The sequence below is a fragment of the Stegodyphus dumicola genome, chromosome 7 (assembly GCF_044657685.1).
Source record: "Stegodyphus dumicola isolate Sdum_Otavi_A_Nest chromosome 7, ASM4465768v1".
Classification (NCBI taxonomy): domain Eukaryota; kingdom Metazoa; phylum Arthropoda; class Arachnida; order Araneae; family Eresidae; genus Stegodyphus; species Stegodyphus dumicola.
The window spans coordinates 71,405,455-71,431,086 of record NC_140774.1 but is presented as its reverse complement, the minus strand read 5'-3'; the positions used below and the strand labels follow the sequence as shown (position 1 = coordinate 71,431,086).

The 25,632-nt window shown below is 30.0% G+C and overlaps 1 protein-coding gene and 1 long non-coding RNA gene across 7 annotated transcripts in view; one reads left to right on the top strand and one right to left on the bottom strand.

Annotated features, from left to right (window-relative positions):
• The window catches only part of LOC146996223 (uncharacterized), a 65,146-nt gene that overhangs the window by 6,349 nt on the left and 33,165 nt on the right, over positions 1-25,632 (top strand). The gene's annotated exons all lie outside the window — the stretch shown is intronic.
• The window catches only part of LOC118195782 (L-fucose kinase-like), a 143,534-nt gene continuing 133,578 nt past the window's right edge, over positions 15,677-25,632 (bottom strand). For 4 of the 6 annotated variants that reach the window (XM_085820429.1, XM_085820430.1, XM_085820431.1 and 1 more), the window contains 6 exons: positions 24,920-25,057; positions 21,936-22,030; positions 20,471-20,689; positions 19,129-19,228; positions 16,837-17,060; positions 15,677-15,923 (listed from right to left, as the gene is read on the bottom strand). In XM_085820429.1, the coding sequence (XP_085676555.1) occupies positions 15,852-15,923; positions 16,837-17,060; positions 19,129-19,228; positions 20,471-20,689; positions 21,936-22,030; positions 24,920-25,057 (848 nt within the window). In that variant the 3' untranslated portion in view covers positions 15,677-15,851. Of the gene's footprint in view, positions 15,924-16,836; positions 17,061-19,128; positions 19,229-19,391; positions 19,621-20,470; positions 20,690-21,935; positions 22,031-24,919; positions 25,058-25,632 lie in introns of those variants that run through there. The other 2 variants (XM_085820433.1, XM_085820434.1) reach the window with 2 other exon arrangements.

The following is a 25,632-nucleotide window of genomic DNA, read 5'->3' as shown; positions in this document are numbered from 1 at the left end:
CAGAGACAGGCCTTTCTTCAGTAGAGAGAAAAAAATGTTTCTGAAGTATTTGTGTATTTATTACATAAATGTTTTAATACTTCCATAGCACTGCTAATCGATAAAATTTATTTAATGAAAAGTAGGAAGTTTGCTTTTAAAATTCCGATTTTTCAACCTTTTTCAGTGACATATGTGGCATCGAAAAACACGTCTGGCCAGGAGGCAGATTAATGGCTGAAAAATTCTTAGAATTTAAAGAGGCATCGAACAAGAAAATTTAGGGATGGCGAAATTCTAAGAATTTGGCACTTGACAACGGCAAAAGTTTTAGAATGTAGAGAGCTACAGAATTTAGGCAGGGCAGAATATTTTAAATTTATAGAACATCGGTCAGTAGAATTAAGATCCCACAGCGATTGCACTGAGAAACAAATCGACCTGCTTCTCGATTATGCGGATGGACGCAGATTAACTTCCGAAAGCTCAGTGAAGCAAGAGCTATACATAATGCAGCTATTTACGATTTCTGCTATAATAAACTGAAATTTAATATAATAATTTAACACTATATATCAGTTTACGAAAACATGATGATACTTTTGAAAAATTTTCTTTAATTCCCCAGTACACTAAAAAAACAAAAAAAAAAAAAAAAAAAAAGTACAATAGATTATATAATGATATTACTAACAAAATTATGCCGATGACGCATTTAATTTTTATCTTTTTATTAATCTAAATAAATATGTCATAGAGTTTTCCATAACTTATAGTTTTGCAAATTAAAAATGTTCAATAATATAATATGTGATTATGGTATTATTGTTATGATATTATTCAAGGCAAAGCACACGAGGGTTATCTGCCTAAATGGAGGGATGCCTTCGTGGAGGACTTTCTAAGGGAAACTAGCTCGTATACACGTTACACATGGGGAAAACCACGAAAACGACCATGCAGCCAGCCCGTTCGCGGGATTCGTACCTCGGACCGAACTACCAGTGTTCAGCGTCTTTACCGCTCGGCCGCTGGTGGGTAATATGTGATTATGAAAGCTGTGTAAAAGAAGAAAAATTCTTGCACATTCGTCAGGCAGCATACGATGGGCACCTGCTTGAGGAAAAGGATGCGTTTGTAGATGACTTTTTCAAGGAAACTGGTTTGGTATATTCAACCTAAAATTCACCAAAATACCAAGCAACGAACGCATTCGCCGGAATTCAAACTTAGGCAAAACTACCAGTGTTCAGCTGCAAAAGAGAGTTAACAACATAAACAGGTAACATGTCTGAAATTAGTATTTATTGCATCCAACAATGATATGATTTTCTGATATAATTTAATGGAATATCACTGTAAAAGAATGGGAATCTTTTTTTTTTCTCCTTTTGCAAGGAGATTTTTTTCCGCTTTGTTCTCAACATTTGGTTGAAATGCAAATTAAATAAATATTTACAAATGCAGAATATTGGATAGCTATTGATGATTTCGAGATTCAGTTTCTGAAATCCATTTCATGTGTCATTTCCTTAAAAAGGTGATACTGAAACCAACTTTCGAGAAGTAAAATGATTACTAGAAAAGAGTTTCCGATTTCTTTCATTCTTTTATTCCCATTATAAATTTATCCCGTAGTTCTTAGAACATTCTTCTATCCGTAAGTGATGATTTGCTTTCCGAGAAAATTTTCTGAAAGGAATAAATTACTTAGTCTTCAAACCATGGGAAAAATCTTGCCATCGCTGGTACTTAATTCCCTTCATTTACTGAGATAACCTGCTTTGTTATAAGTATGGTACTTGTTTTCTGATTTTTACTGAATTTGCATGCTCAAAGATGTCTAAATAAAGAAACGCTATTGTGAATATCAGGGTATGAGTACATATATGAAAGGGTTATATATTTTTCAGAATTCCCCTATGAGCTGTTTATTCTTAGGGCAGAAAGAGGAAAAAGCTTGCATACATCGCCATTCCCGGAAACTAGACAGTACCGAAAACATTACTAGACAGTCCGGTTTACCAAACAATAGAGTTTATCTGATTCCAAATTGTAAAAGCTGACAGTTATAAATTGTTATGTTCATGGCGACCTTCAGAAAGCATCAAATTACTTCAAAAGTTCCGCTGCTATAAATTTTCAGACTGCAATTTTGTTCCTTTAAATTTTCGAAAATACCTATATTTTAAGTATTTTTCGGTACTTATATTAATATTGATACAAATAATATAGAAAGCACCAAACGTAGCTATGATGTATTTTAATTTGTCCTTAGTATTTTGTCACATATAAGTATTAACACTTTGTCTACACGTTTCTAATGTTTCACCATAGTAAGCCTTCTCTTTCTGAATGTATTCAGTTCCTTTTCGCTTTCGTTTTCTGCTTCTTCTTTTTTTTTAAAATTTTTTTATTTATTTATTTATTTAATGTTACCATATCCTGAGTTTTACTCTAGCTATTAGCTAGAGTAGCTACTAGGTAGCATTCATTATAGCACATTCATTATATTCATATAGCTACTAGCTAGCATTAAAAACTAATATAGCTTGTCAATATCAACACATTTTTATCTTCAATAAAATCCACTAATTCGATTGATGCTGTAAAAATTACAATTTAATACTTTAGCCAATTATTCTGATTATAGTGATTTAAATTCGATTTTAGGCAACATATGCATTCTTTCAGAAAACGCGATATATTGAGCACCGCTGTTACAAGTAAATACTGTACATTCAACCATTTCATAATATGTAAATGTAGCATAACTTCTTTTCGAGTGCTTGCATTGAGAGTCTCCTTCAAGTAAACCTTAATGGAACTTTATTTCATGAAAATTTAGAAGTATTATAAAAGCCTCAGAATTATTTCCATTGCAAATATTTATGTGTGTGTGTGTGTGTGTGTAAATATGGCAAAGCCTCGAGGGCTATCTGCCTAAGAGGAGGGATGCCTTCGTGGAGGACTTTCTAAGGGAAACTGGCTCGTATACACGTTACACATGGGGAAAACCACGAAAACGCCCATGTAGCCAGCCCGTTCGCGGGATTCGAACCTCGGACCGAACTACCAGTGTTCAGCGACTTTACCGCTCGGCCGCTGGTGGGCGCAAATATTTATGAATTATGCAGAAAAATATATAAGAAAAAAACATCAATGAGAAACTATTATCGAATATACATTTCATGACAGTAGTAAAACATTTTTTCAGTACCGACGGTGTTAAAAAGCTCAATATTGTGATAAGCTAAATAAAATAAAACGGTATTAAAAGTTTAACATTGTGATAAGTATACTAATCTTTAACACTCATTTGATATTTTTGCCATTAGGAACTATAATGTAATTCTAACCGTTAAAGTAACATTGTATTTGTATTAACTACAATTGTAATTGTAATTTCAATTAAATTTATCAGTAGTCGTTGTATCCTGCACCTTGAGGGAGACGCATTATTATTATTTTTTTTCTATTATATAAAATACTGTCCTCAGAAAAAAATGTCTCTAGACATGATTCTGTCTCCAAAATTAATGGATGAGGTGAACAGAAATAATCTTGGAACAGCCTTTGGGCAAGTGCTGCGAGTATGCGAAATGTAAGACTGTAATTAAACTTCGACCATCCTGGAGACTACACTTTCTTAGAATATTGCCATTCGACAAATTATAAGACCTTCCATTTATCTTTAAAGTTTAAGCTATCTGTTATTGACTGAGAAAAGCTGGTAATTCATTGTAGTTACTTTGTAGTTAAAACTACAACTAATGCAGTTATAATTGTAATTGCGCCGCCCAGATGGTATAGTGTTTAGGGAAGCCTGACTGCGATACCGAAGGGCCTGGGTTCGAATCCCGGAGAAGGCATGGCTTTAACTGTTCGTCCTTTCATAGGAGGCGATGGTGGCCCACATATTAGATGCCTCCATAATAAAGTGACTGCAACTTCTGGCCTTGTATAGACTAATGGATTGTGTTGCACAGTAACTGTTCCCAATCTGCCATTGGGGAAAAAAAAATAATAATAATAATTGTAATACAATGATCTTCGAATTACAATATAACTCCAAAAGCAATTTGATTTTTCGCTCAGCAGAGTCGTCTTTTGAATACTACAAGTTCAAATCGGATGCCCATTTTGGCAAACAATCTAAATGTTTAGATAGCTCCGTGGATTTCCTTATGTTTAACATGAATACAAATCATTTTATACTAATTCAGAAGTCAAACAACAAAAATCAGCGTTATACCTACAAAATTTTCACAGGACTAGCTTCGATGGTTTTACCGAACCATCATCTTCAGCTGCAAAACCGCAAATGAACAAGATAGGAAATAATGATTAGATAAGATAAGAAAGCCGGAACAAGAATAAGCAAGTGGCGCCATCTGTTGGCGAAACCAGAACTAAAACATAATTTCTCTAAAAGCCGAAGGCAAATTTGGATTGGAATTAGGATCGTTAACTAGAACAGAAAGATTTTTATGAATGTGAAATGCCTCTAGAAAATCCAGTTCTCCAATGGAAGATGTTTTTTGAATAATTTTGGCAGCAGAAAAATTGAAAGTGTGATTTTCGGACCAGCAATGTTGAGCAACAGAAGACTTCTGTGTTTCCTTTTTTCTAACATATGCCTCATGTTCTTTGACGCGAAATTTTAAGGCTCTCTTAGTTTGGCCAATGTAAATTAAACCACACTGGCAAGAAATCCTATAAATACCCCAGGAATTCATAACCGGAATGGGGTCCTTGAGTATAGAAGTTGGAATTTTATTGATGGGAGAATAAACAACCCGAAGGTTAAATTTCTGCAAAATATGTGCAACTTTATAGCTAATTGATGGAAAGAAGGGAATGACAACAGAATTTTTATAATGTCCTAAAATAAGAGTGTGGCTTTTAGTGTGTTCAGATGAGAATTTTTTAACTGCTTGATTAATAATGTTGGGTGAAAAGCCCCTGTCAATAGCTATTGCTTTTAAATAATTTAGTTCTTCATCAAGGGCTAGTTTGGAGGAGCAAACTTGAAGAGCACGGACAACATAGGAATAAAATGAAGCTAACTTTTGTTTAGTCGGATGACATGATTTAAAGTGTGGTGGAAGGCAAACCGATGAAGGTTTACGGTAAACTGTAGTACTGAAGTTGGATGTGTTACGTGTGACCAGAACGTCGAGAAACGGAAGAGAATTGCAAGTCTCAAGTTTAAAAGTGAACTGAATAACAGGATCAATAGAATTAATTGTTGAAAGAACTTTATTTAAATCATCTTTATTACCTTCAAACAGGGTAAAAGTGTCGTCTACGTAGCGGAACCATGCCGGGAAGTTTAAAGTTTCAAACAATTTTGATTCATAATAATGCATGTAGATATCAGCCAGGATGGGACTGAGGGGGCTTCCCATGGCTAATCCCTCAGTTTGCTTGTAATATTTATTTTGGAAAACAAAATGTGTTTGTTTCAAACAGAGTTGAGTGAGAGAAATTAGCTCTTCAATTTCGATGCAAGAGAAATGAAATTCGCGAAGTCTGGTTCTGCGTGCTAGAAATAAAAAGGTTCCCCCCCCGTAAAGTGTTGCCATTTGCTCGCTTTTAAATCGTTAAGTTTGTTACACGGAGTATAAAGACTCCGTGGTCATTATACTCCGTGATTTGTTAATCAAAAATTCGTTATAGTTTTACAAAATATGAATTTTTTTTAAAACTATAACGTTTTAAATTTTTGTAAAACTATAACTTTTTCGCGTGTTACCTTTATTTATTAAATATCATGTTCTTCGCACTTGAACCATAAAATTCAGTTCAACAGCAATATCATATAATTTAAAAAGAGCGTATCTTTAGAATTTCCGATAGACAGTCTCGTGCGCTAGAGATGAAAAAATTTTTTCCTTCCTTTTTCTTTCTGAACAGTGTCGCCATTGCTCGCTTTGAAATCGTTGAGTTTCTTAATCAAACACTCATAAATGTTTTACAAAATATGAAATAGATAATAAAACAAATTCCAAATTTCGGCTTTCAAATGTCCATATTCGGTGGAAGTTAACGTTATTGAGAATTTGATGGCTCTAGATACCGTTTTTTAAAAAACATACATACATTTATGCAGATTTTTTATTATTTAATTTCTTCAAATATAATACAGGGCGATAGTATTTGGTGGCAACGATTTGAAAAGTGATACAGCCTTTTAAAGTTTTCAACGCAAATACTCAAACAATAATCCTTTAGGGACAAGGCCCTCTGGACTAATAATACCTGCTGTTACCAATTGATAAAACTAGATGTTCACTGTTAAATTTAATCTCATCTCAAAAGGGGAAGTCTTAATTTTGAAAACTTTTTTCAGTGGCGCAGCTAAAAAATATCAAAATATGATAAAGTCATTGCCCAACAAAGAAATCGCAGAATTTAGCATGCACTCGATACTTCAGTTTCGCCAATAAAATAATACACGAAACTTACCTTCAGTCCTTTCCTCCTTCCAGCTGGTTTAAAAAAAAAAAAAAAAAAAAAAAAAAAAAAAAAATCCCAACTCAGATTTTCATTTATTCTGCAGGAATCACCGATCAGAAAATTCTTTCAGCCAAAGAATTCTTTTCTCTATTTTGAGTAATTACGGTTATTGCGATTATTATAAACTTTAAATCATTCGTTGAACATTTTTAATCGTTTGGTAAATCTTAATAATGCTCCTAATTCGTTGTATATAATTTGAGCGTTAACTCGCTGTATTAAGTGGTTAGAACTATGATCGGAGAAAAGAAATTTTTCTGTGACTGAACGAGGGGCCCTGTTATATGCGGTGAAGAAATTTAGAATTTATTTATCGGAGAAACAAGGTAAAATATTCATTAATCATGATTAATGAATATGCATGCATGCAGCGTTAACGAAATTGGAAAATGCAAGTAATTTAATGCCGAAAATGATCAGATGAACGTTTTAACTGAAAGAGTACAATCTGAAATTCCAGTATCACCTTAGAAAATAAAATAAAGTAGCAGATGCTTTATTAAGAATCAATGTAATTATTTAAACAGAAGAATCAATGTAATTATTTAAACAGATGAAAACGGGGATAATAAAATATTGTTGCCTGCAATAGGGGTTCCTAACAAATTGAATGCACAAATCCGATAATCTCTACATATTAAAAGGAAAAGTCTGTGTGTATATGTGTGTCTTTCATTGTGCTGCGCGTAATCTGAGAGACCTAGGGCTACGAAATTTGGTACATAGGTGCATCTAGACAAGAGCTAGTGCACCTCAAATTGTTTTTTTCAAAGTTCGAATGAGATTTTTTTAAAAATTTTATGCTTTTTGATGAAATCACACCAGACATAATGAGCATACCAGCAACAATGGCTAATATATCACAGTTGCCATTGTTGCTGATAGCACTGTTGCTACTCGGAAAAACGAGGACGAAAATTAGCTTTTTAAGAGTTTTTAATTAATACCTCCAATTTTAGCTTTTTTTTTTTTTTTTTAAAGAAAAAGTGGACGTCAACATAGTAGTGACTGAGTTATTAGGGAACAAAACACACAGACTTTCTCGCTATGCTTTGTATACTGGACTGTTGACTGTTTTCTCTTGAAAATATGAGATAAAATATTATTGATTATACTTTTCCTTTCAAAATGTTTTGTGTTTCTTTCATGTCTTTCATGTTATTTATTGCTTATTTCACTGTTAAGATATTGACAAGTTTTGCATGAATTTTTTTAGGAAACAAAGTTCTTAACTTCCTTTATACCATTTGAACTCTTAAGATTTTGCAACGGGATGTTGGTTAATTTATTTATTAGGATAATTGATACTAAGGGATATTGCTTATTTCATTGTATTTTTTTTTATATATAATACATTTTTATTGAATTTTTTTTTTGGATAAAGTTATCCTACAGAGTAAAACTGTGTAGTTTTTAAATTTAATGTTTGGTGTTCCCTTTAGACATTTTTCCGGTACATTTAAAAGCCAGACAAAGGCTGGCATTGTAGCAGCTAGTAGGTTAATAAAATTTATTTATATCAAAAGAAATATTTCAGAACTCTGGAATTTTCCACAAAAATATTCGTACAAGTATTTGCAGTATAATCAATAATTACACTTCAAACTACTAAGAACATTAAACAATGCAATTCAAAGCGCACCTAAGGAGAAAGCTAACTCGGATTTATCTCAGTTCCCACAGAAGTACAACTCAAAACAACAACTACACAAGCGAACTGAGATGCTTTCTCTCCTGCCTTTTATAGTTTTCATCCAGCTGCTGAGATATTTCTGGTATTTTCTGCTTCTCGAATTTACTGGAAAGCAATAAGAGTGTGGAATTACGGTTGCAGCTAACATAGTAGTCAATTACATTTATTCAATTTCATATTAAAGTGATACATTAGTGTTATTTCTATATTAAAGTGATACAGGGACCAGACCAAAATGTTAACCAAATTTGGCAATGGTGACAAAATAAGTCAACAAAACAATTGTCAGCTTGGCGATATCTCGCCAAATTACTGAGACACCCATTTACTCAATGCTAAATGCACTTGCCCCTGTATTTTTACTTTTCTAGCATAGCTTTCTTTTAAAATTTGTCTTGCATGACATTACACACTCGAAAATAAATAAATAAATAATAGTAAAAAAAAAATAAAAATTTTACTCATAATTCTACTAAAATTACCTATCTAAGTACAAAATTCGTAACAATATTAACGTAATGAAGTGTTGAAAGCAGTTTCGGAAATATGGCATTATCATAATGATTATTAAAAGTATTCTTAAGAAACAACATGAAAGTATTATTGTTATTAAATTTATTTTGGTAAAATCCTAGCATACGGTACAGCCTTGGCACGAGCTTGAAAACTGTTGCCAGCACTGAAATAACTCATTTACTGCTCATCATAATGATGCCAAATCTCATGTGTATCGTATGCAAGGTAAACCTTTAGTTAATCTTTGTACTTCACAAGCTGACGAGATATCTCGGTTGATTAGTGATTCAATCTTGGAGGCTGCTATAATAAGGAAGTACCATTATTTGAAAATTTATTATTTAGCTATCAAGATGCTTAAATTACAAAGTGTAATTTCTTGCAGATACCAACCTTTAAACTTCGGACACAAAATCAATATAAATTTAAGTTTTGTATTTCGGTATCATAGCGATCACCGTATATCTTTGCGAAATTTGAAATTAATCTGACGAATATTAAAAAACATCATCGCAAACTTGAAAAAATGAAAAACCAAAATATGGGAACATAATAAATAACATTTATTTACCTTTGGAGAAGTAACATTAATTTCAAATTATGGAGGCCATATTTCAATAACTGCTGCTATAAAAAGAATAAATTTTGTCTCATCTATTACATACTGCCGTCACATAAATTCTCCTAAATATGAATCTAAGTGTTGGCAAACTGTTCCTCTTTGTTTTTTTTTCCAGCATTTGGGCACAGCTTTCCTATAATAATTTCACTTTATGTCCGTTTTTACGCTTTTGCTCTGTATACAAAGTAAGAAGTTGTAAGAAAATGCTGCTTCGTTTCCAGTTGATAGCAAATTAAATATGGTCAGAATTTAGGAGGGGAAATGATAATGAATACGAAAGAATGTGCGATATCATGAAGATCCAAATTCTTATTTTCAAATATACAGAAATTTTAAAGTTGCCAACATTTTAAAAGAAAATAATTAATGATAGAACAATATCACACAGTCAAAAGTTAGTATGAAAATAAAAAATGTGGGACATTAAAATATTATACAGAATTATTGAATAAAGCAAACCATAAGAAACAGTTTAAATATTTATTATTGCATTTATCATCATTATAAACAAAATCCGAGTTGAGAAAACCTTTGAAGACTGATTTTTCCACAAACATCCAGAAATTTGTACTTTGCATGGTATTTGCACTTTGTATAATATTTGGACTGAAGGGGAAATCCATGTGTTTTCCAGAACATGCTTCTTCATTCACCTAAACTGAATCGTGAGCTTTCACTGCATTATATCGTCAGATCATTTTTGTTTAAGGACTGCTAACTGCTCTGAGACATGCTCCATGATGGCAGGGAGATACTACAACATGCTGAAGACCAGCTGGAGCAATGATGTATTTAATGTTTACTTATGCAAAATAGTATGTCTGCATATATTTGATCTTACATACAATAATTTATTAAGCGCACGCATATTGCACCAATTAACATATTGTTAACTTCTCAGGTTCTGCTGCCTAGGCATCATTTTCAGCAAATCTTAATCATCGTGATTTTTGATCGTGAGGTTATTTGGAAAATCTTGTTTATTATTGCAAGGTGTTGCAACCCCTTTGTATTCCGCTGTGGCGGCGATTTATTCTCGCCAAGCATTTCATGTAACCTTACGTATTTTTTCTTTATGTATTATTAGATTAGATTAGATTAGATAAGAGTTGGGAGCTAACTCTTATCTAATCTAATATCTATATCCAGATATATCCAGATTTGAACCGAAATTAAATCCTCAGTAATAATAATAATAATGATTTAGAAATTGGTTGATTAAATTTAGTTAATTTAATGAAAGACTTTTTATTCTTATTCCAAACACGAATGATGAGATCTTATACATCTTCACAGGGTAGGAGCTTTGACAGGATTGAAGGACCATATCCCACTATGCACATGAAACATTATAGAGGATCAGTTGTAATTATAGACAGCCAAACTGCTCTTTTATGGGATCATATCAGGACCGTTCACTCAGTGAAATGAATCAGTTTTTTTATGACACACAGCTTTTTAACAACATTGATGAAAATGATTCAGAATAAGGGGTGAATCAAGAGCTGTATATAAAGGAGCGAAGAACGAAAAAGCATTGAATGGGCAGTGGAATCGGGATTGGTTAGCGAAACGTTCGAATGAAAAGTGAAAAGAATCGAGTGAACTATGGGATCAGAAGAATCAATCAAATGCTAAATTTCTGCATTGATTTCTTTTGACTGTAGTTTTGAGATTTAATCTCTCTAAAGCCTCTTTTCTATACAGAACTAAAAATAAAATTCTAGAATAAAAACTTTTCAGAAAGTTGCGAAATGAAAAAAAATTAAACTCACTTTTAACATGAGAGGATAAGCATTCTTTCCTCCCCTAAAATTGGAGTTTAACTCTCCTGGCATGCTAAAGACAGGTCCCATTTGTCAATCAGGTATTCGCTCGTTCAGTAAATGTTAATCAGTTTATGAACAAATAGCAGATCTCTATTCCTGGCATGCTTCCAAGATGATCTCTGGGTGAAATGTAAAACCGACAACTCCATTGTTTGTAATCAGAAGCAAATTCTCCCAGTAAAATGAATCGGTTCCACAGCGATTTCATCTCTAGTTGAAATCAGGGCAGTGGAGTCGGTAGGGAAAATGACTGACTCCGACTCCCTCATATATATGTAAACAAAAACACATGGGTTGCAGCTTAGTTTTACTTCCTTGTACGAAGTAAAAAGTAAGTATTGTAATCGTCAAAAATTTCGGGTATCATATTGCAATGAATATATCAATTTTGACCACTATACAATGCAATTTATGGATGTTTTTGGCGTGACATCTGCAAGTAAGGATAGAATAAAAGACTCTTTTCCCCCCAAAATTGATTTAAACTGAATTCTGAAGAGAATTTTTTGTGGCGTCTGTGTGCATGTGCATATCTCGCATAACTCAAAATGAGTAGCCTCAGAACGTTAAAATTTTTTATGTAGGATTGCTATAACATGTAGATGGGCTCCTCGTATTTTGGCTGCAATCGGCCGCATCAAAAGGAAATAAATATATGTATATATATATCCACTCTGTTACTTGGCTCAGTTTCTTTATTCTTATATGTTTGTAAATGGCGCATTTTTTGCTTTAAAAATGATTGGATTATGTTGTTCTTATCTTACGGTTAAGGTTTTTATGCCTTTAGTAAATCTGCATGCAATATTTGTGGAGTTATCAACAATTTAAAAGTTATTTAAGTGCAGCTAAGCCTAATGAATTTTGCAATGGCGGACATCATTGTTTACATTTCAAACTTAGCAAAATAGCAGATTTGTTGCCAATCTATATAAATTAAGCTTCGCAACAACAAAGATAACACTTTCTTTTATTACTGCGAATTAAATCATGCTTAATCCATTCTGGAATTTATTCGAGGAAATAAGTATTTCAGATTTACTTTGTAATTTTCAATATAGATATTTTGAGGTTTTATGTATTTTTACCTTGTCGGGAAGTGAGAACTGAATTAACTGAATGAGAAATACTGAATCGTCTGTGAAAAACTGTTTCTTTTTTGCTTTGTTTGCTTAATTTCTTTTATACATCGTTTTAGATTTATTATAGTATTTGAATAGAACATGTGGCACCGATTAGATAATTCTTCAAATGATATAAATTTCTATGCATTCTGAGTTATAATATGGACAAAATGTAACATTGTTAAGTGAACCTAGCACCAGAGTGTTGCTATAGTAAACAAATATAGTGGATTTTAAAAAGTGCATTTATTGTATTGTGGTTTATGCGCTATCGATGATGTAGGTTTAATTCAATCCAATAAATTTAAATGAAATGCAAGAAAAAATGCATATAATTTAATATTCCGCGCAAGGAAGTCATGTGGTGTACACATCAGATTTTTTTAATATACAAGAAGTAATAGATGCTACAGAAAAAAAAAATTGATGGCATAGCAAATTATTTATATTAATTAGCATTTATTATGAAATGAGAAAACTGGCATTAGTAATTTCTAAGAAACTGTATAGCTTCGGCAAGATGTTCTTTGTTAGAGAACCACAGATCCAATTGGATAAACTTCAGAGCTCAGAAGAGTCTTTCCACACTAACTTGAGTAAGAGGAAGAGCTGTTACTGTTAGAGCTACATCTTTTAACTTTTCAGGATAGATTTTTATAAGTTCTAAAAGAAATGCCGTGCAAGAGCAATCATATTTCTCTATTTCTTCAAAGGCTATGTAGAAATCTTGTTTGTATTTTTTCATTTTTATATCTAGAGGCTCTTGGTTCTTTATTTTCATTTGCTTTGCCTTGGCCTTTTCAATATTATCCAAACATTTCTCAAAATCTAATTCATCAGTGTAAGAGGATGATAGAGACTCAGTTGCAACGTCTGCAATTTGACTGTCCTGATTGAAATACTCCAATTGTTCTTAGAACAATTTCATTCTTAATGAAAGTTCATATATGGCTTTCTTTGCCTTATTAATTTGTTCGTCATTCAACAAAATTCGGTACTTTGGATCTACATATATTGAACCCAGCAAGATCTCATTGTCTAGTAAATGAGTTTCCCCTTTCTTCATTGGAGAAATGATTCCTTCTGCAATAAACCTTTCATTTCAGAAAGAACAAACACCACATTCTTCCATTCGTGCTTCCTGTTAATTCTTCAGATTGCAGCTTTTTTGTAGCTATATACAATGTAGAAAGAAGAGTTTTCAATTTTGCAAGATCATTTTACAGTTTTTCTGTTAGTGAAACATTAGGGTTATCTATATCTTCTAAAAAGTTCTTAATTCTAACAACCTCTATATCTTCTAAAAAGTTCTTAATTCTAACAACCTCTATATCATCAAATATGTACTTCCTCATTGCTTTGCTTGATCAATAATTGCTCCTTTTTCTGCTCGCTTCCTAAGAATAGCATTACATTTGGGAGTTCTTGCTGCTTACCTAAATTTAATGGTGAGATCTGTAACTAAATGAATCAGTTTAATCAATAATGGCAAATATCACATCCATCCTCCTCCCTTATATTTATTTATTAATATGTCAATAAAATAGAAAATAACTATTTATTAATGTATATAGTTCATAATTAAAATAATAACTCAGTACATAATTACAGTTTTTTTTCAATTCACTTTAATTTCATTTCAACTTCAATCTGTATAACAAACATTGGAGTAGGAATCAGAGTCAACGTGTTTTTAGCGACTCCAGCTCCGACTCCTTTTACTAAAAAATCTGTCTAACTCCGATTCCGACTCCACAGCCTTGGTTGTAATCGTGTACAGTACAAAGTCTGTAATCCGGACGTCCATTATCCGGAATGATATATGATCCAGACCTCAGTCACAAACTTTTTTTTTGGTATGCTTACACATGCGCGTAATGCGTTTAAGCATGCACATTTAATGTTTATGCATGCGCATTTAGCACAGAAGACAAAGCAACTTAAACAATTTACATTGAAAGAAATGTTTAATATAATAAAGTAAACAAATAAATATTAAGCCTTTTTTTTTTTTTTTTTTTTTGTAGATTTTGATACCCTTTAGATCATAATTGCTCTTTATTTCATAAATTACGGTTTCATATTTTTAATTGTATAATTTCTGCATGCCATCTTACCAGATTTAAATTGATGATCTATAATCCAGAAAAACCCTTAATCCGGAATCGCCAAAGTCCGCCGAGTCTGGATTACGGACTTTGTACTGTATTAAATTCACTATCCATTGTCTTCAACTTGCGCAAATTGAAGATCATATTGACGAAATTCTTCAGAATGTCTCGTATTCTGATAAAAATGCAAATCTTAAATCTTTTTTTTTTTTTTTTTGCAGAATTTACCAAACTGTTGATCAAATCTTATGGAACTGCATGCCATTATTCCGAAAGTGCACTTTTCAGATCCTAGTAGGTCTGGAAAGGAATTTGATGCCCTGCAGTTCATCAATCTAAGTCATCCCAAAACCATACTTATTCAGGTGAATTGTAAAAAATGAATATTGACCACACACTGAGTCATAATTAATAAATACTGATCACACTTAGGAACTTCATTAACTTTTAAACAATACTACAGACAAAAATTGTAACAAGTGTTCATTGTGCAATGTTATGAGTCACTTAATTTGCATATTTCTTGAGCTACTCTATGTGCAGAAGTCCAGTTTAAATTAATCTAAAAGGTCTCTTTTCTTTACAGTAAAGTATTCCTTAACAGGCATTTTTAAACTAATCTCCGCTCCCTGCAGAATCTACGCATTTCCGCTCATCTTGAAATAACGTATGCATGACTTTTAATATTAGTCTACTTTTCAGTTACACTTAGAAAATGCTCTAAAGAAATCAACTTTAATATCATTATTATAATATATATATATATATATATATGTGATTATTAGTGATTATGATTTAAATAATTATGCCCCCCTCCACAAAGTTGGGAGACCACAACAGGATAGCAATAGATAATGATATAATGAGCTGGAATGCAAACAACAGAAGTAAGGTTTGGAAAGTTTCTAAAGTGTGAGAAAGCCTACTACTTATGGATAGCTTAATAAAGAATCTGCATAATAAATTTCAAATAATAAATGCAAGAGAAAATAAAATGGATAACATGTTAATTCAAAAATGCAAATACAAATTGACCACACCAAATAAAAATAAAAATAATCAAAGGAATACAATTTACACAACAAACTAGCCCCCTGAGGGAAAACCTATATACAACAGAGATAAGTGAAAGTTATGCAAATATTTAAAAGATTTTCAGAGCCTAGCACTAAAAACTTAGGAGCTAAATATGCAAGGAAATATGGTGTGAGTGTGTATGCGTATATACATATTTATTACTGAAGTTATGTAATGTCATATATTACAAATTTACTCAAACAGTTAAGAAAAAATAATAAATTTATTAAAAAATATGCATATAATCATTAAGATTACATATGACATAAAAACACTAAACTTACTTATAATCATATGATTTGACATTTGCTTGTTTATTCAAAATTATAAACATGATTTGGAATTTTAAATAAAAATATAACATACAAATATCTGGAATTATGGTGATTTTTGTATTTCTAGTCCTGTCAAATCAATATTTACAGTATGAATTGACAACTTTTTACTATCCTGAAAAAAGAAAGAAAACACTTATTAAGCTATATATCAAGAATATATGATTAATAAACTATATAATATTAACAGAAAATATGTTTATAAAAATTTACTAATTAATTGAATCATAATATGAAAATTTCATTATATAGGTATGTTTTTGAGATACACATTATATGGGAGTGCTTATGGAAAAAATTGAAATTTCCTGAAAACTAGTAGAATAAGAAAACAGAAGATAAAAATGCAGTTAAAACAACCACAATCTAATTTTTTTTTTAATAAAAAGTTTTCTTCTTCAGGAGCAAAAAAATTTTGTTTCTTAAGAAGAAAAAGGCTAGATCAGATAGCCCTTGAAAATGATAGTTTTATTCAAAATTGACACCGATCTAAAGTTGTCTTTTTGCTTAATTTTAAACGTCACTTCTTAGCTTCACTATTTTAGACACTACTTTAAGATATTCAAAATATAATGTTCAATGTTAAATGATGTTTCTAAATTATTTATTAGAAATTTAAATTTTACATATGATAAACATATAATATAATAAAACATGTCCTATATAATTCAACTTAATTCCACAACAAATTCAACATAATAGCATTCATATTTTGCAGATCCATTACAACTTTTTAAAAACACAATAAAAATATATTTCAATAAAATTATATATAATATTTTTCTCCCTTTAAAATACTTTTCTGAAAATCTAAATGCTTAGTTTACCAAATTGCTTGCATGATACCGCAGAACGACTTAAGATTCTGAACTAATAATAACAATTAAATAAATAATTACAATTAACTAATAGATTCTTCTTTTGAATTAAAATGTTTATTATTTATATTTAAAATAATTTTCCTGATTTCTTAGTGGTGCTCATTTTTAGGAGAGAAAACTTGTCATGAGAAACCAGTATTTTCTTACCTTAAAATTATGTAGTGCTGCTTTTATATTCGCTTTATCATTAGGTTCTTTAGTCAAAATGCACATAAATCCACCACCACCAGCTCCAACTAGTAACTGACCATAGCACAAGGAACTTAGGATATCCATTATTCCTTTCACTGTTGCAGGTTCACAGCCAGGAGCTAATATCTTCTTTTGTTCCCAGTATTTATTCATTAAAAAACCAATTTGATAAAAATCACCTAATAAATTATAATAATGAATTTTTGAAATTCCATAACACACTGAACAGGAAATCTTGGAGTAAAAAATACATAAAAATTAATTTGAAGAAAGAATTTTATGATGGTTATTACATTATTAAGAGACAAAAAATTTTCATATATCAGTTTGAAAATATATGTTTTGAATATATATGTTTGGATACATTAAGAGGAGGTCCACATTATTCGTTTTACATGGCATGATTTGATTTTGCTGAACTTTACCAATCATATCATTAACACAACACTATAATCCTTAATTTGCAAAAATGTTGTTGGAAGAAAATTGTATTCAAAAGTAAAAATTTAAAGTATTTGTTTGATTATTTTCCCCCTTAATGAAAAACTACCACACATTGGCAACTTTATAGATGGAAAAAACATTTACTTGGTTTTCTTTAGGGGTCATAGGGACTGCTCTTTTCATAAATAATAATTAAAAGAATAATTTTATAAGAAACAAGATATATGAAAGATATATGATTATATGAAAAAACAACAATCTATGTGGTCAATATTTGTACCCTCAACTACGGCCTTCAATTTCTTTTCCTTCAAATCTTTCTTTGAAAATAATTTTAACTTGCTTCATGAATCTTCTGCCAAATAAATTTTGGCAATTATGTTTAAAGTTGAAACTTGAAGTGAAAATAATTAGAAAGTACCAAACATTTTTAAATTAAAAATCTGGTTAGGACTTTTATAAATAATTCAACCTCTTTTATGACATGCATCTCAGAGAATATACATCTATTTATTTACACATAGTTTAAAATATCTTTGAAAGAATGAGTGTTAAGGTATGCAGAAGGTGGTATAGATGAATGCATTTTTGCTCCATTCACCTAGAAAATATGTTTAGGTGAAATCAACTAAAAATGGATATTTATAGTTTGATATACCCCTCATACTATTAAAATAAATGAACAATAACTTTGTATTCATTAATGGAACTACTTTTATTACTTTCTATACTGTTCATTTCTTCTAATGACAAACATAGATACATCACATGGTCATAGTCCAAATACCAAGCATATTATTGTAGACAATTTGCTTTTAATCATATGTTATAATTCTGTCAGTTAGTAACATGTCTACTCACTTATTAAATAAACATAATTAAATGTTTGTGATAAAGTATTATATATAAATTAATACTTCACAATTTTCAGAAGGGTAAAAATGCTACTGAATACTATTTTAGAACACTATTCTCCTAAAATTATTATTATATTTGATGTGAAAAAAATCATATTACAGAGGGTAGCACAAAGTTTCTTTTAATATACATAGAAAGCAATTATATCACAGATGTCACAGCAGCTAGGTATAGAAAGGAAAGAAAAAGAATACATCAAATTATTCTTAAGAATGAGTCATTCTTGAATCATTTATAAGAATTTTAGGTTTCACACATGGATTAACCAATCAGGAGGTGGATCATATTACATATCAAGAAGCAAGAGCCCTACTTTGGCTTTTATTTCATCTGAAATTATAAAAAAGCTATTTGTTTCAATTACAAAATGTGTGATTAGATTTACAACACAAACACAAAAAAATAGTTTCATGCATATTCTAAATTATATGGAAGAGTACAACTATTTTAAAGGAAGCATTTTTACTTGAATTTTGATTTAATTTGCATCTAATATTATCAGGAGAAAAGAATTAAAAGCCTCTATATGCACACAAGCTAATACACATGTAAATTTTTCAGAATAAGAAAGATTCACTGCTTTAAAGTATTCATGATATCCACTTGATTATGATATAAAATGTTGAGATTTAATAATTGTTAATTTTCATACAATTATAAAAATTATAAGCCATATAAAAATTTCATATGATTATAAAAACTATCATATTTTTTTAGTTACAAATTTTTATACATGTTTCATATTCACAGCTTGTATTGAAAAGAACATATGAAAACTATTGAAATACATTATTAAAGTTGTATATATATATATATATATGTATAAACTATTAAAGTTGTATATATATATATATATATATATATATACAACTTTAATATACTTGCCATTTTTCAAGGCCTGTTTCATCTGAAGTGAATATGATATCAAATCTTTAAAACAGTTTACCACAATTTCTTCTCTAGCATACCAACTGCGAATGACATTCTGTTAAAAAAATTATAATTAATAAAAATGTAATATACATGTATAAACATTAATATATATAAATGTTTATATATGTATAAACTTTATACATATAACATGTATTGTCTATACATGTAATATACATGCACAAATTAAATCTTAATTTACATCATACTGTATTTACTCAAATATAAGGCCCTCCCTTTTTTGTGGCCCACTAGTGGCCAATGGAAAGTCACTGAACTCTGGTAGTTTGACCTGGTTCAGCTCCAGGTGAATGGGCTGGCTGCATGGGTGTTTTCATGATTTTCTGCATGTGGATATGAGCTTAACGTGGATAGAAGCCAGTTTCCCTAAGAAAGTCCTTTATGAAGACATCCCTCTACTTAGGCAGATAGCATTTTTGTGCTTTGCTAAAATCAAATAAGCCAAGAACCTAATAATTAAGACAATAACACGCCGAATAAATACTAATTCAGAAGTCAAACAACAAAAATCAGCGTTAATTTACAAAATTTTCACAGGACTAGTTTCGATGGTTTTACCAGGACTAGTTTCGATGGTCATCTTCAGCTGCAAAACCGCAAATGAACAAGATAGGAAATAATGTTTAGATAAGATAAGAAAGCCTGGACAAGAATAAGCAAGTGGCGCCATCTGTTGGCGAAACCAGAACTAAAACATAATTTCTCTAAAAGCCGAAGGCAAATTTGGATTGGAATTAGGATATACCTAAGATGATGGTTCGGTAAAACCATCGAAACTAGTCCTGTGAAAATTTTGTAAATTAATGCTGATTTTTGTTGTTTGACTTCTGAATTAGCCAAGAACCTTTTATTTTTTTTGGGGGGAGGCTATTTTTTTATTCTAAAATGTGTTATGGTACAGTAATTGGCACAAATTAAGGTACATAAATAAATAAATGAAAATAAAATTGATAAATGAAATTGCACAATGAGAGGAGTTTAATTATCTTATAGTACAATTATTATGTTTAAATGCTAAATAAACTACATGGATAACTATATATAATACAATTAAAATGAATTCTAATTAGAAACATACTCTCAGCAGACATTAGCATACATTTTTATTTTTTAAAATTTATTCTAAAATGTATGGTGGGTCTTTTATTTGACGGTTCTTATTTTGAAACACATATGGAATCATACTCATAACTGTTAATATGTAAGCATTTAAAATTTTATTCCGAATTTTTCATTTCCTAACATGCATTAAAATCGAAATGGTAACAATACTCACCTGTAAAAGATTTTTTGCTAATCGAACTTTTCCTGTGTAAAGCAATAACAAATGTGAATTGAGTTTAGCTATCAGCTCTTCAGGTAGAGAAATAGGTTCATACTTAACACATAAAGGTAATACAGCTTCAGAATACCCTCTTGTTATTCCACCTAAAACACCTGAAACTTGATCCTGCCAACCTCCTCCAGTTGTTAATAGCTGTTCCACATAAAGAACCTATTTAATTAAAATTCAAGTAAATTGTAAAAATAAATGGAATTTAACAAGTGTCTATTACTAACTACATGATTCAACAGATAAGGAATTTTTGAAGGTACTTTAAAACTAAAATTTATTAACATTAATTAGATAATTACAAAAATAAAATATCAAGAAGAATACTGTTGTTAACAAATTATGTCTGTAAACAAGATTATTAAGTCATGAAATTAATCTAATCAGAATTAAAAAAGAAAAAACCTGCAATCTAAAGATTTTAGATTACATTCAAACGCTTTCAATGATTATCATTAAAAAAAATAAATAAAAAGTATAAAACATCATAAAACTTGAGAAATTAATGATTTTAGCTCAGTTATTTAATACATAACATTAAAAATATTTTTTATTAACTCCAACAAAGCTTCAAATGCTCATCAAAATTACCTGTTAGATGCATTATGAATTTAAGTACATTTTAATTTAAATCAATTATATTGTTTAAAAAGTAAAATGCTCCTAACAATTCAATTAAATGATTAAATTGTAAAGACCAGCATTTGCTGCTTTAAATCACAGTTTGTTTATCAATAACAGACTGATTAAATTTAAGAGATACATTAAAGAACTTATGCTTTTCTAAAAGCCAATATTTTGAGAACTTATCACATGCACAAAAGTATGCGGAAGACAAATTAAAGTTTTCTCAAAGTGATAAGAACTACTTTTAAATTGCTCAGTTTGTTAATCTACAACAGAATGATTAAATTTGAAAGATAAATTAAAAAATTTATGCTTTGATGAAAGGTAGCATTTTGAGAATCTATTATGCATGACTGTGTGTAAAAGATAAACAGCTTATATTTTGTGCATTGGCATTTGCCAAGAACTGCTTCTACATTTTTTTCTATTCTTCTCATCTGGCAATACTGCCAAAAGAGAAGATTTTCTATGAAGTGAAAGCAATACACCTTCTTCAAGGTTAATCAAATGAAATAAACAGAATTTAAGTTTATTTCTACAAAGTAAACAAAAGAAATTTTTAATATTTTTTAGGATTTAAAGGGTAAAAATAACAAAACATAAAATTATGTTTAAAATTTTAAAGAATGCTATTTAATCAAAACAATATTAATATTTAATCACAATACACACATTTAAAAAAAGTGTGAAAAGTATAATGTACTGAAACAACTAAAATATACACCATTATTTCATTTATTTTCTCCTTAAATGCAGTCTAAAATTCACATATGCAACTTACAGCATGAATTATTGCCAACTTGTCAAAAGCTTTCCCAGATACTGTCCATAAAACACTCACAATAGCCCCAGCTAATATGCTACTAGTGCCCATACCTGAACAATAGAAAGATGAAGAAATATAAAACATCTATAAGCCAATCATTCTATGTTGTTAATTTGTTATGACTAATAATAAAGTGAGGACACTGGTATAAAATGCAACACTTCTGCATTTTTCATTAGCATAATACTAACAATAATCTATTTACTTCATTACAGCCACAGTAAATTTTGAACAGTATGTAAATCTCAGACTAAATACATAAAAAAGCATCATGAAAGAACATAAAACTGCCATTCAATAATGAAAAAAAAATTGAAATCATATTTAATTCACTTCTTGATTATTTGATGATGATGCGTATCATACATTATCTTCTCATGTAGAGATATAAAATAGATTTCATTCATTGAATTAAAACACATAAAAAACTTTTGGTATTCTCCCTGTAGGCGATCTACCTTACTTAACTGTGTAGTTACTTTACGGATTGATAGGTGGCACTACTAAAATTGTTTTTACATATTTTTTTCTTTTGCAATTTTATTCAAATTTGTATGATCAGATTTATTATTATTTAAAATTAATATATTTTTACATTTTGCAAATCATTTATTTCTTTGCTGTGTTTATGTATAAGAAAACATTCAGTGTGTGAATAAAAGGGCAAAGTATTTTTTTTTTTCCCATTAGATTAGCTGATTTAAATATTTCAGTTAGTTACTCAATATGAATGTAACTAAAAGTGAGCCCCTAAATGTTATGGATATAGATTATATGAAGAATTTCATGCATATACTGAATGAAACAGATAAGAGGTAGGAGAAAATACACCCGAATTTGTACTGCTATATTTAGTTGTTTCAAAACCTATTTGCAAACAATTTGTTGTATTCTGTATTAAAAAAGAGAAATAATGAATTTAAGAGAGATGAATTAAACACTGTTGCTTCTTAAGATAACAGTTATTTCATTTCCTTCTGTTTCAGCTCTTTGTAATGTAAACATTGAAAAAAAAATTCTATTTGAGAGTAAATTGATAACAAAGATTCAAAGACAGCATATTAAAAACTCTTCATAAATTCAATAGAAAAACTGCATGCGAAAGAAACAATAAGCATAAACATTGCTTTTGTAATATAGCCTGAAAAAGAGGTGGTGCCATAGCAAACTGTGATGTAAAACTGATTAACTAACAAAATTCGATAAAGCGCTAGGTTGGGACAATACCAAATTTTTACTTAATAATCTAAGTTGTCTGTGAAGAGTAGCAATCTATAGATAAATAGTTTACACAGTTGAAATGCATAATACATGGCATTATTACAAATACTATACACTTTTCAGTTTTATTTGTAAACATTTATAATCACAGATTATTTATACATCTTATTCATGACTGTTATAAGTTCTTCTGAGATAAGCTGATTTCTGTTTTCAGCAAAACACTCCATGATTTATCTGCATGAAGTTTTTGTGGTTTTCCTCACAGGTTACAAAAATGAAAGCTGGTTGCTCTTAAAAGAGTTCTCCACGAAAACACCCTTTCCTAGGCATTAATATTTGTGCTTTACCATAATCAAATAATCTAAACTGAAAACCTTTCACAAAGATGCAGATTGTTTTCCTTCACATGTTTCGGTTCAAGATTCAAATTAGCCGAGAGGATTATTGAAACTTTGTCCTATGATCTGTCAAATAATTTTTTTTTCTTTCACTTGAATATCACAACTAATTCCCATACAATTTTTCAGATTAATCTGAATTTTAACCAGAACAAAATTCACATTGTTGTACTGGAGATTTCCCATTTGACTATTTCTAAATGCACACCATATGTACTTCAAATAATATTACTATAATCAAACAGTTTTTAAAAAATGCTTCATTCTGTGTAAATTTTAGAATGAAATGATCTGCAGAAGGGACAATAGTAGCTAACAATTTAAGTTAAATGCTATTAATTACAAAAATAAAGGATTTACATTCAACTATATTAGCTATAGCTACAAATGCATGTGATTTGTTGAAGTTGTATTTCGTAGCCAGTTGGCGAATCTAAAAAGGTTAGTAATCTCATCCTCTAAAAATCAGCTTTCACCATAAGCCATTTTCAAAATTAACAGACTATAATTTCTCATGTAAGGAGGAGTGTGCAGTCGCATGTCAAGCTCAATGAGATTATGCATAATGAGGTCTTCAATTTGCTCTGAGAAACAGAAATTACAATAGAAAGAAATAGAGTGAATAATGGATGAAATGGAAGCAAATAGAACATAATTATAAGAACAGAATTATCTGATGGCATTTCTAATATCCAAATGACTACACCTAAAATATTTATACACCCTTTTTTTTTTTTTTTCTAAAATCATTATGCTTAGTAAGTAATGTTTAATTTTTAAAAATGCAACACTCTTTTTAAAAATCTCCTCACAGTTTGGGCTTTTAAGAAAGGAAGACAAGTTCCTAAACAATATAAAGAGATAGTCAAATGTGTAAAATAATAGAAAGGCAGTAGTAAAAATTTAAACTTAGCCATATTGAGAATGCTCACCAGTTTGTCTAATCTCGTGTTTTATAACAATAATAATATTCTAAATATAACTTTCAAGTATTACATAAGATCTTCAGTTCAAAGATTAGCCAAAAAAATAAAGTTAAAAATACAAAATATTAAAATCTTCACACAATTTTTTAATACGACAAAAATTTTGAAGCCTTACAATGATTAATTATAAATCAAATCTATATGTATTTAACAATAAACAAAGTTTAGATTAACTGTTAATATTTAATGCAGTTGTTAACTTTTAATTAATGGTGCAGTTCAATTAGGCATGAAGTAACTATGTATGAAAGAGATATATTATAATATTACTAATACATTAAACTTTATTTATAAACCAAGCATGTTAAGAATAGTTAATGTAATATATTACCACAGCCTTGCGGAAGTAATGACCATGCTTGCACTTCAAATCCTCCACTGAACCTTGACATAAGTTGTTGTGATAATGTAAAATGAGAGTCAACATTTACTATTTCTGTACAAAGTAAAGCAGCTTTCAGGAGTGCACCTGAAAATTAATTATTATGCAATAATTCGAGTTAATATTATGCAATAATAATATTAAGCTAACTTATTACTACATAATAATTCAAATTAATGCAGAAATTTTGATATCTTCTGAGAATAATTAGTTTTTAGTTTATTATAGTGAACCTTGATTCATGAATTTAATTCATTACTGAACTAAACTTCCATGAACTTAAATCATCAGCCAAAATGTTCATAAATCAAAACAATTTTCCTCATAGAAATTAGAGTAAAAATGGATTAATCTGTTCCTAGACCCCAAACAATTAAAGAAAAGAGCACTTTGTATGAAAGTTTGTATTACAAAATCAATCAAATTCATTAAATTTAATAAATGCACAATATTAATGCACCATTAAACATTAAAAAAGGGGGAGAGATTTAATTAAGTTTTACTGCATTTGTAAAAAAGCAAATTGACAACATAAGTAGAAAATGGTGAAAAGCTGAAAAATGTTATTACTTGAATGGAAAATTCTATTCCATAAAAATATCACATAGCTACTATCTTTCTGGATTTCTTTTTCTTTTTTCTTTCTCTTAACACCATTCTGC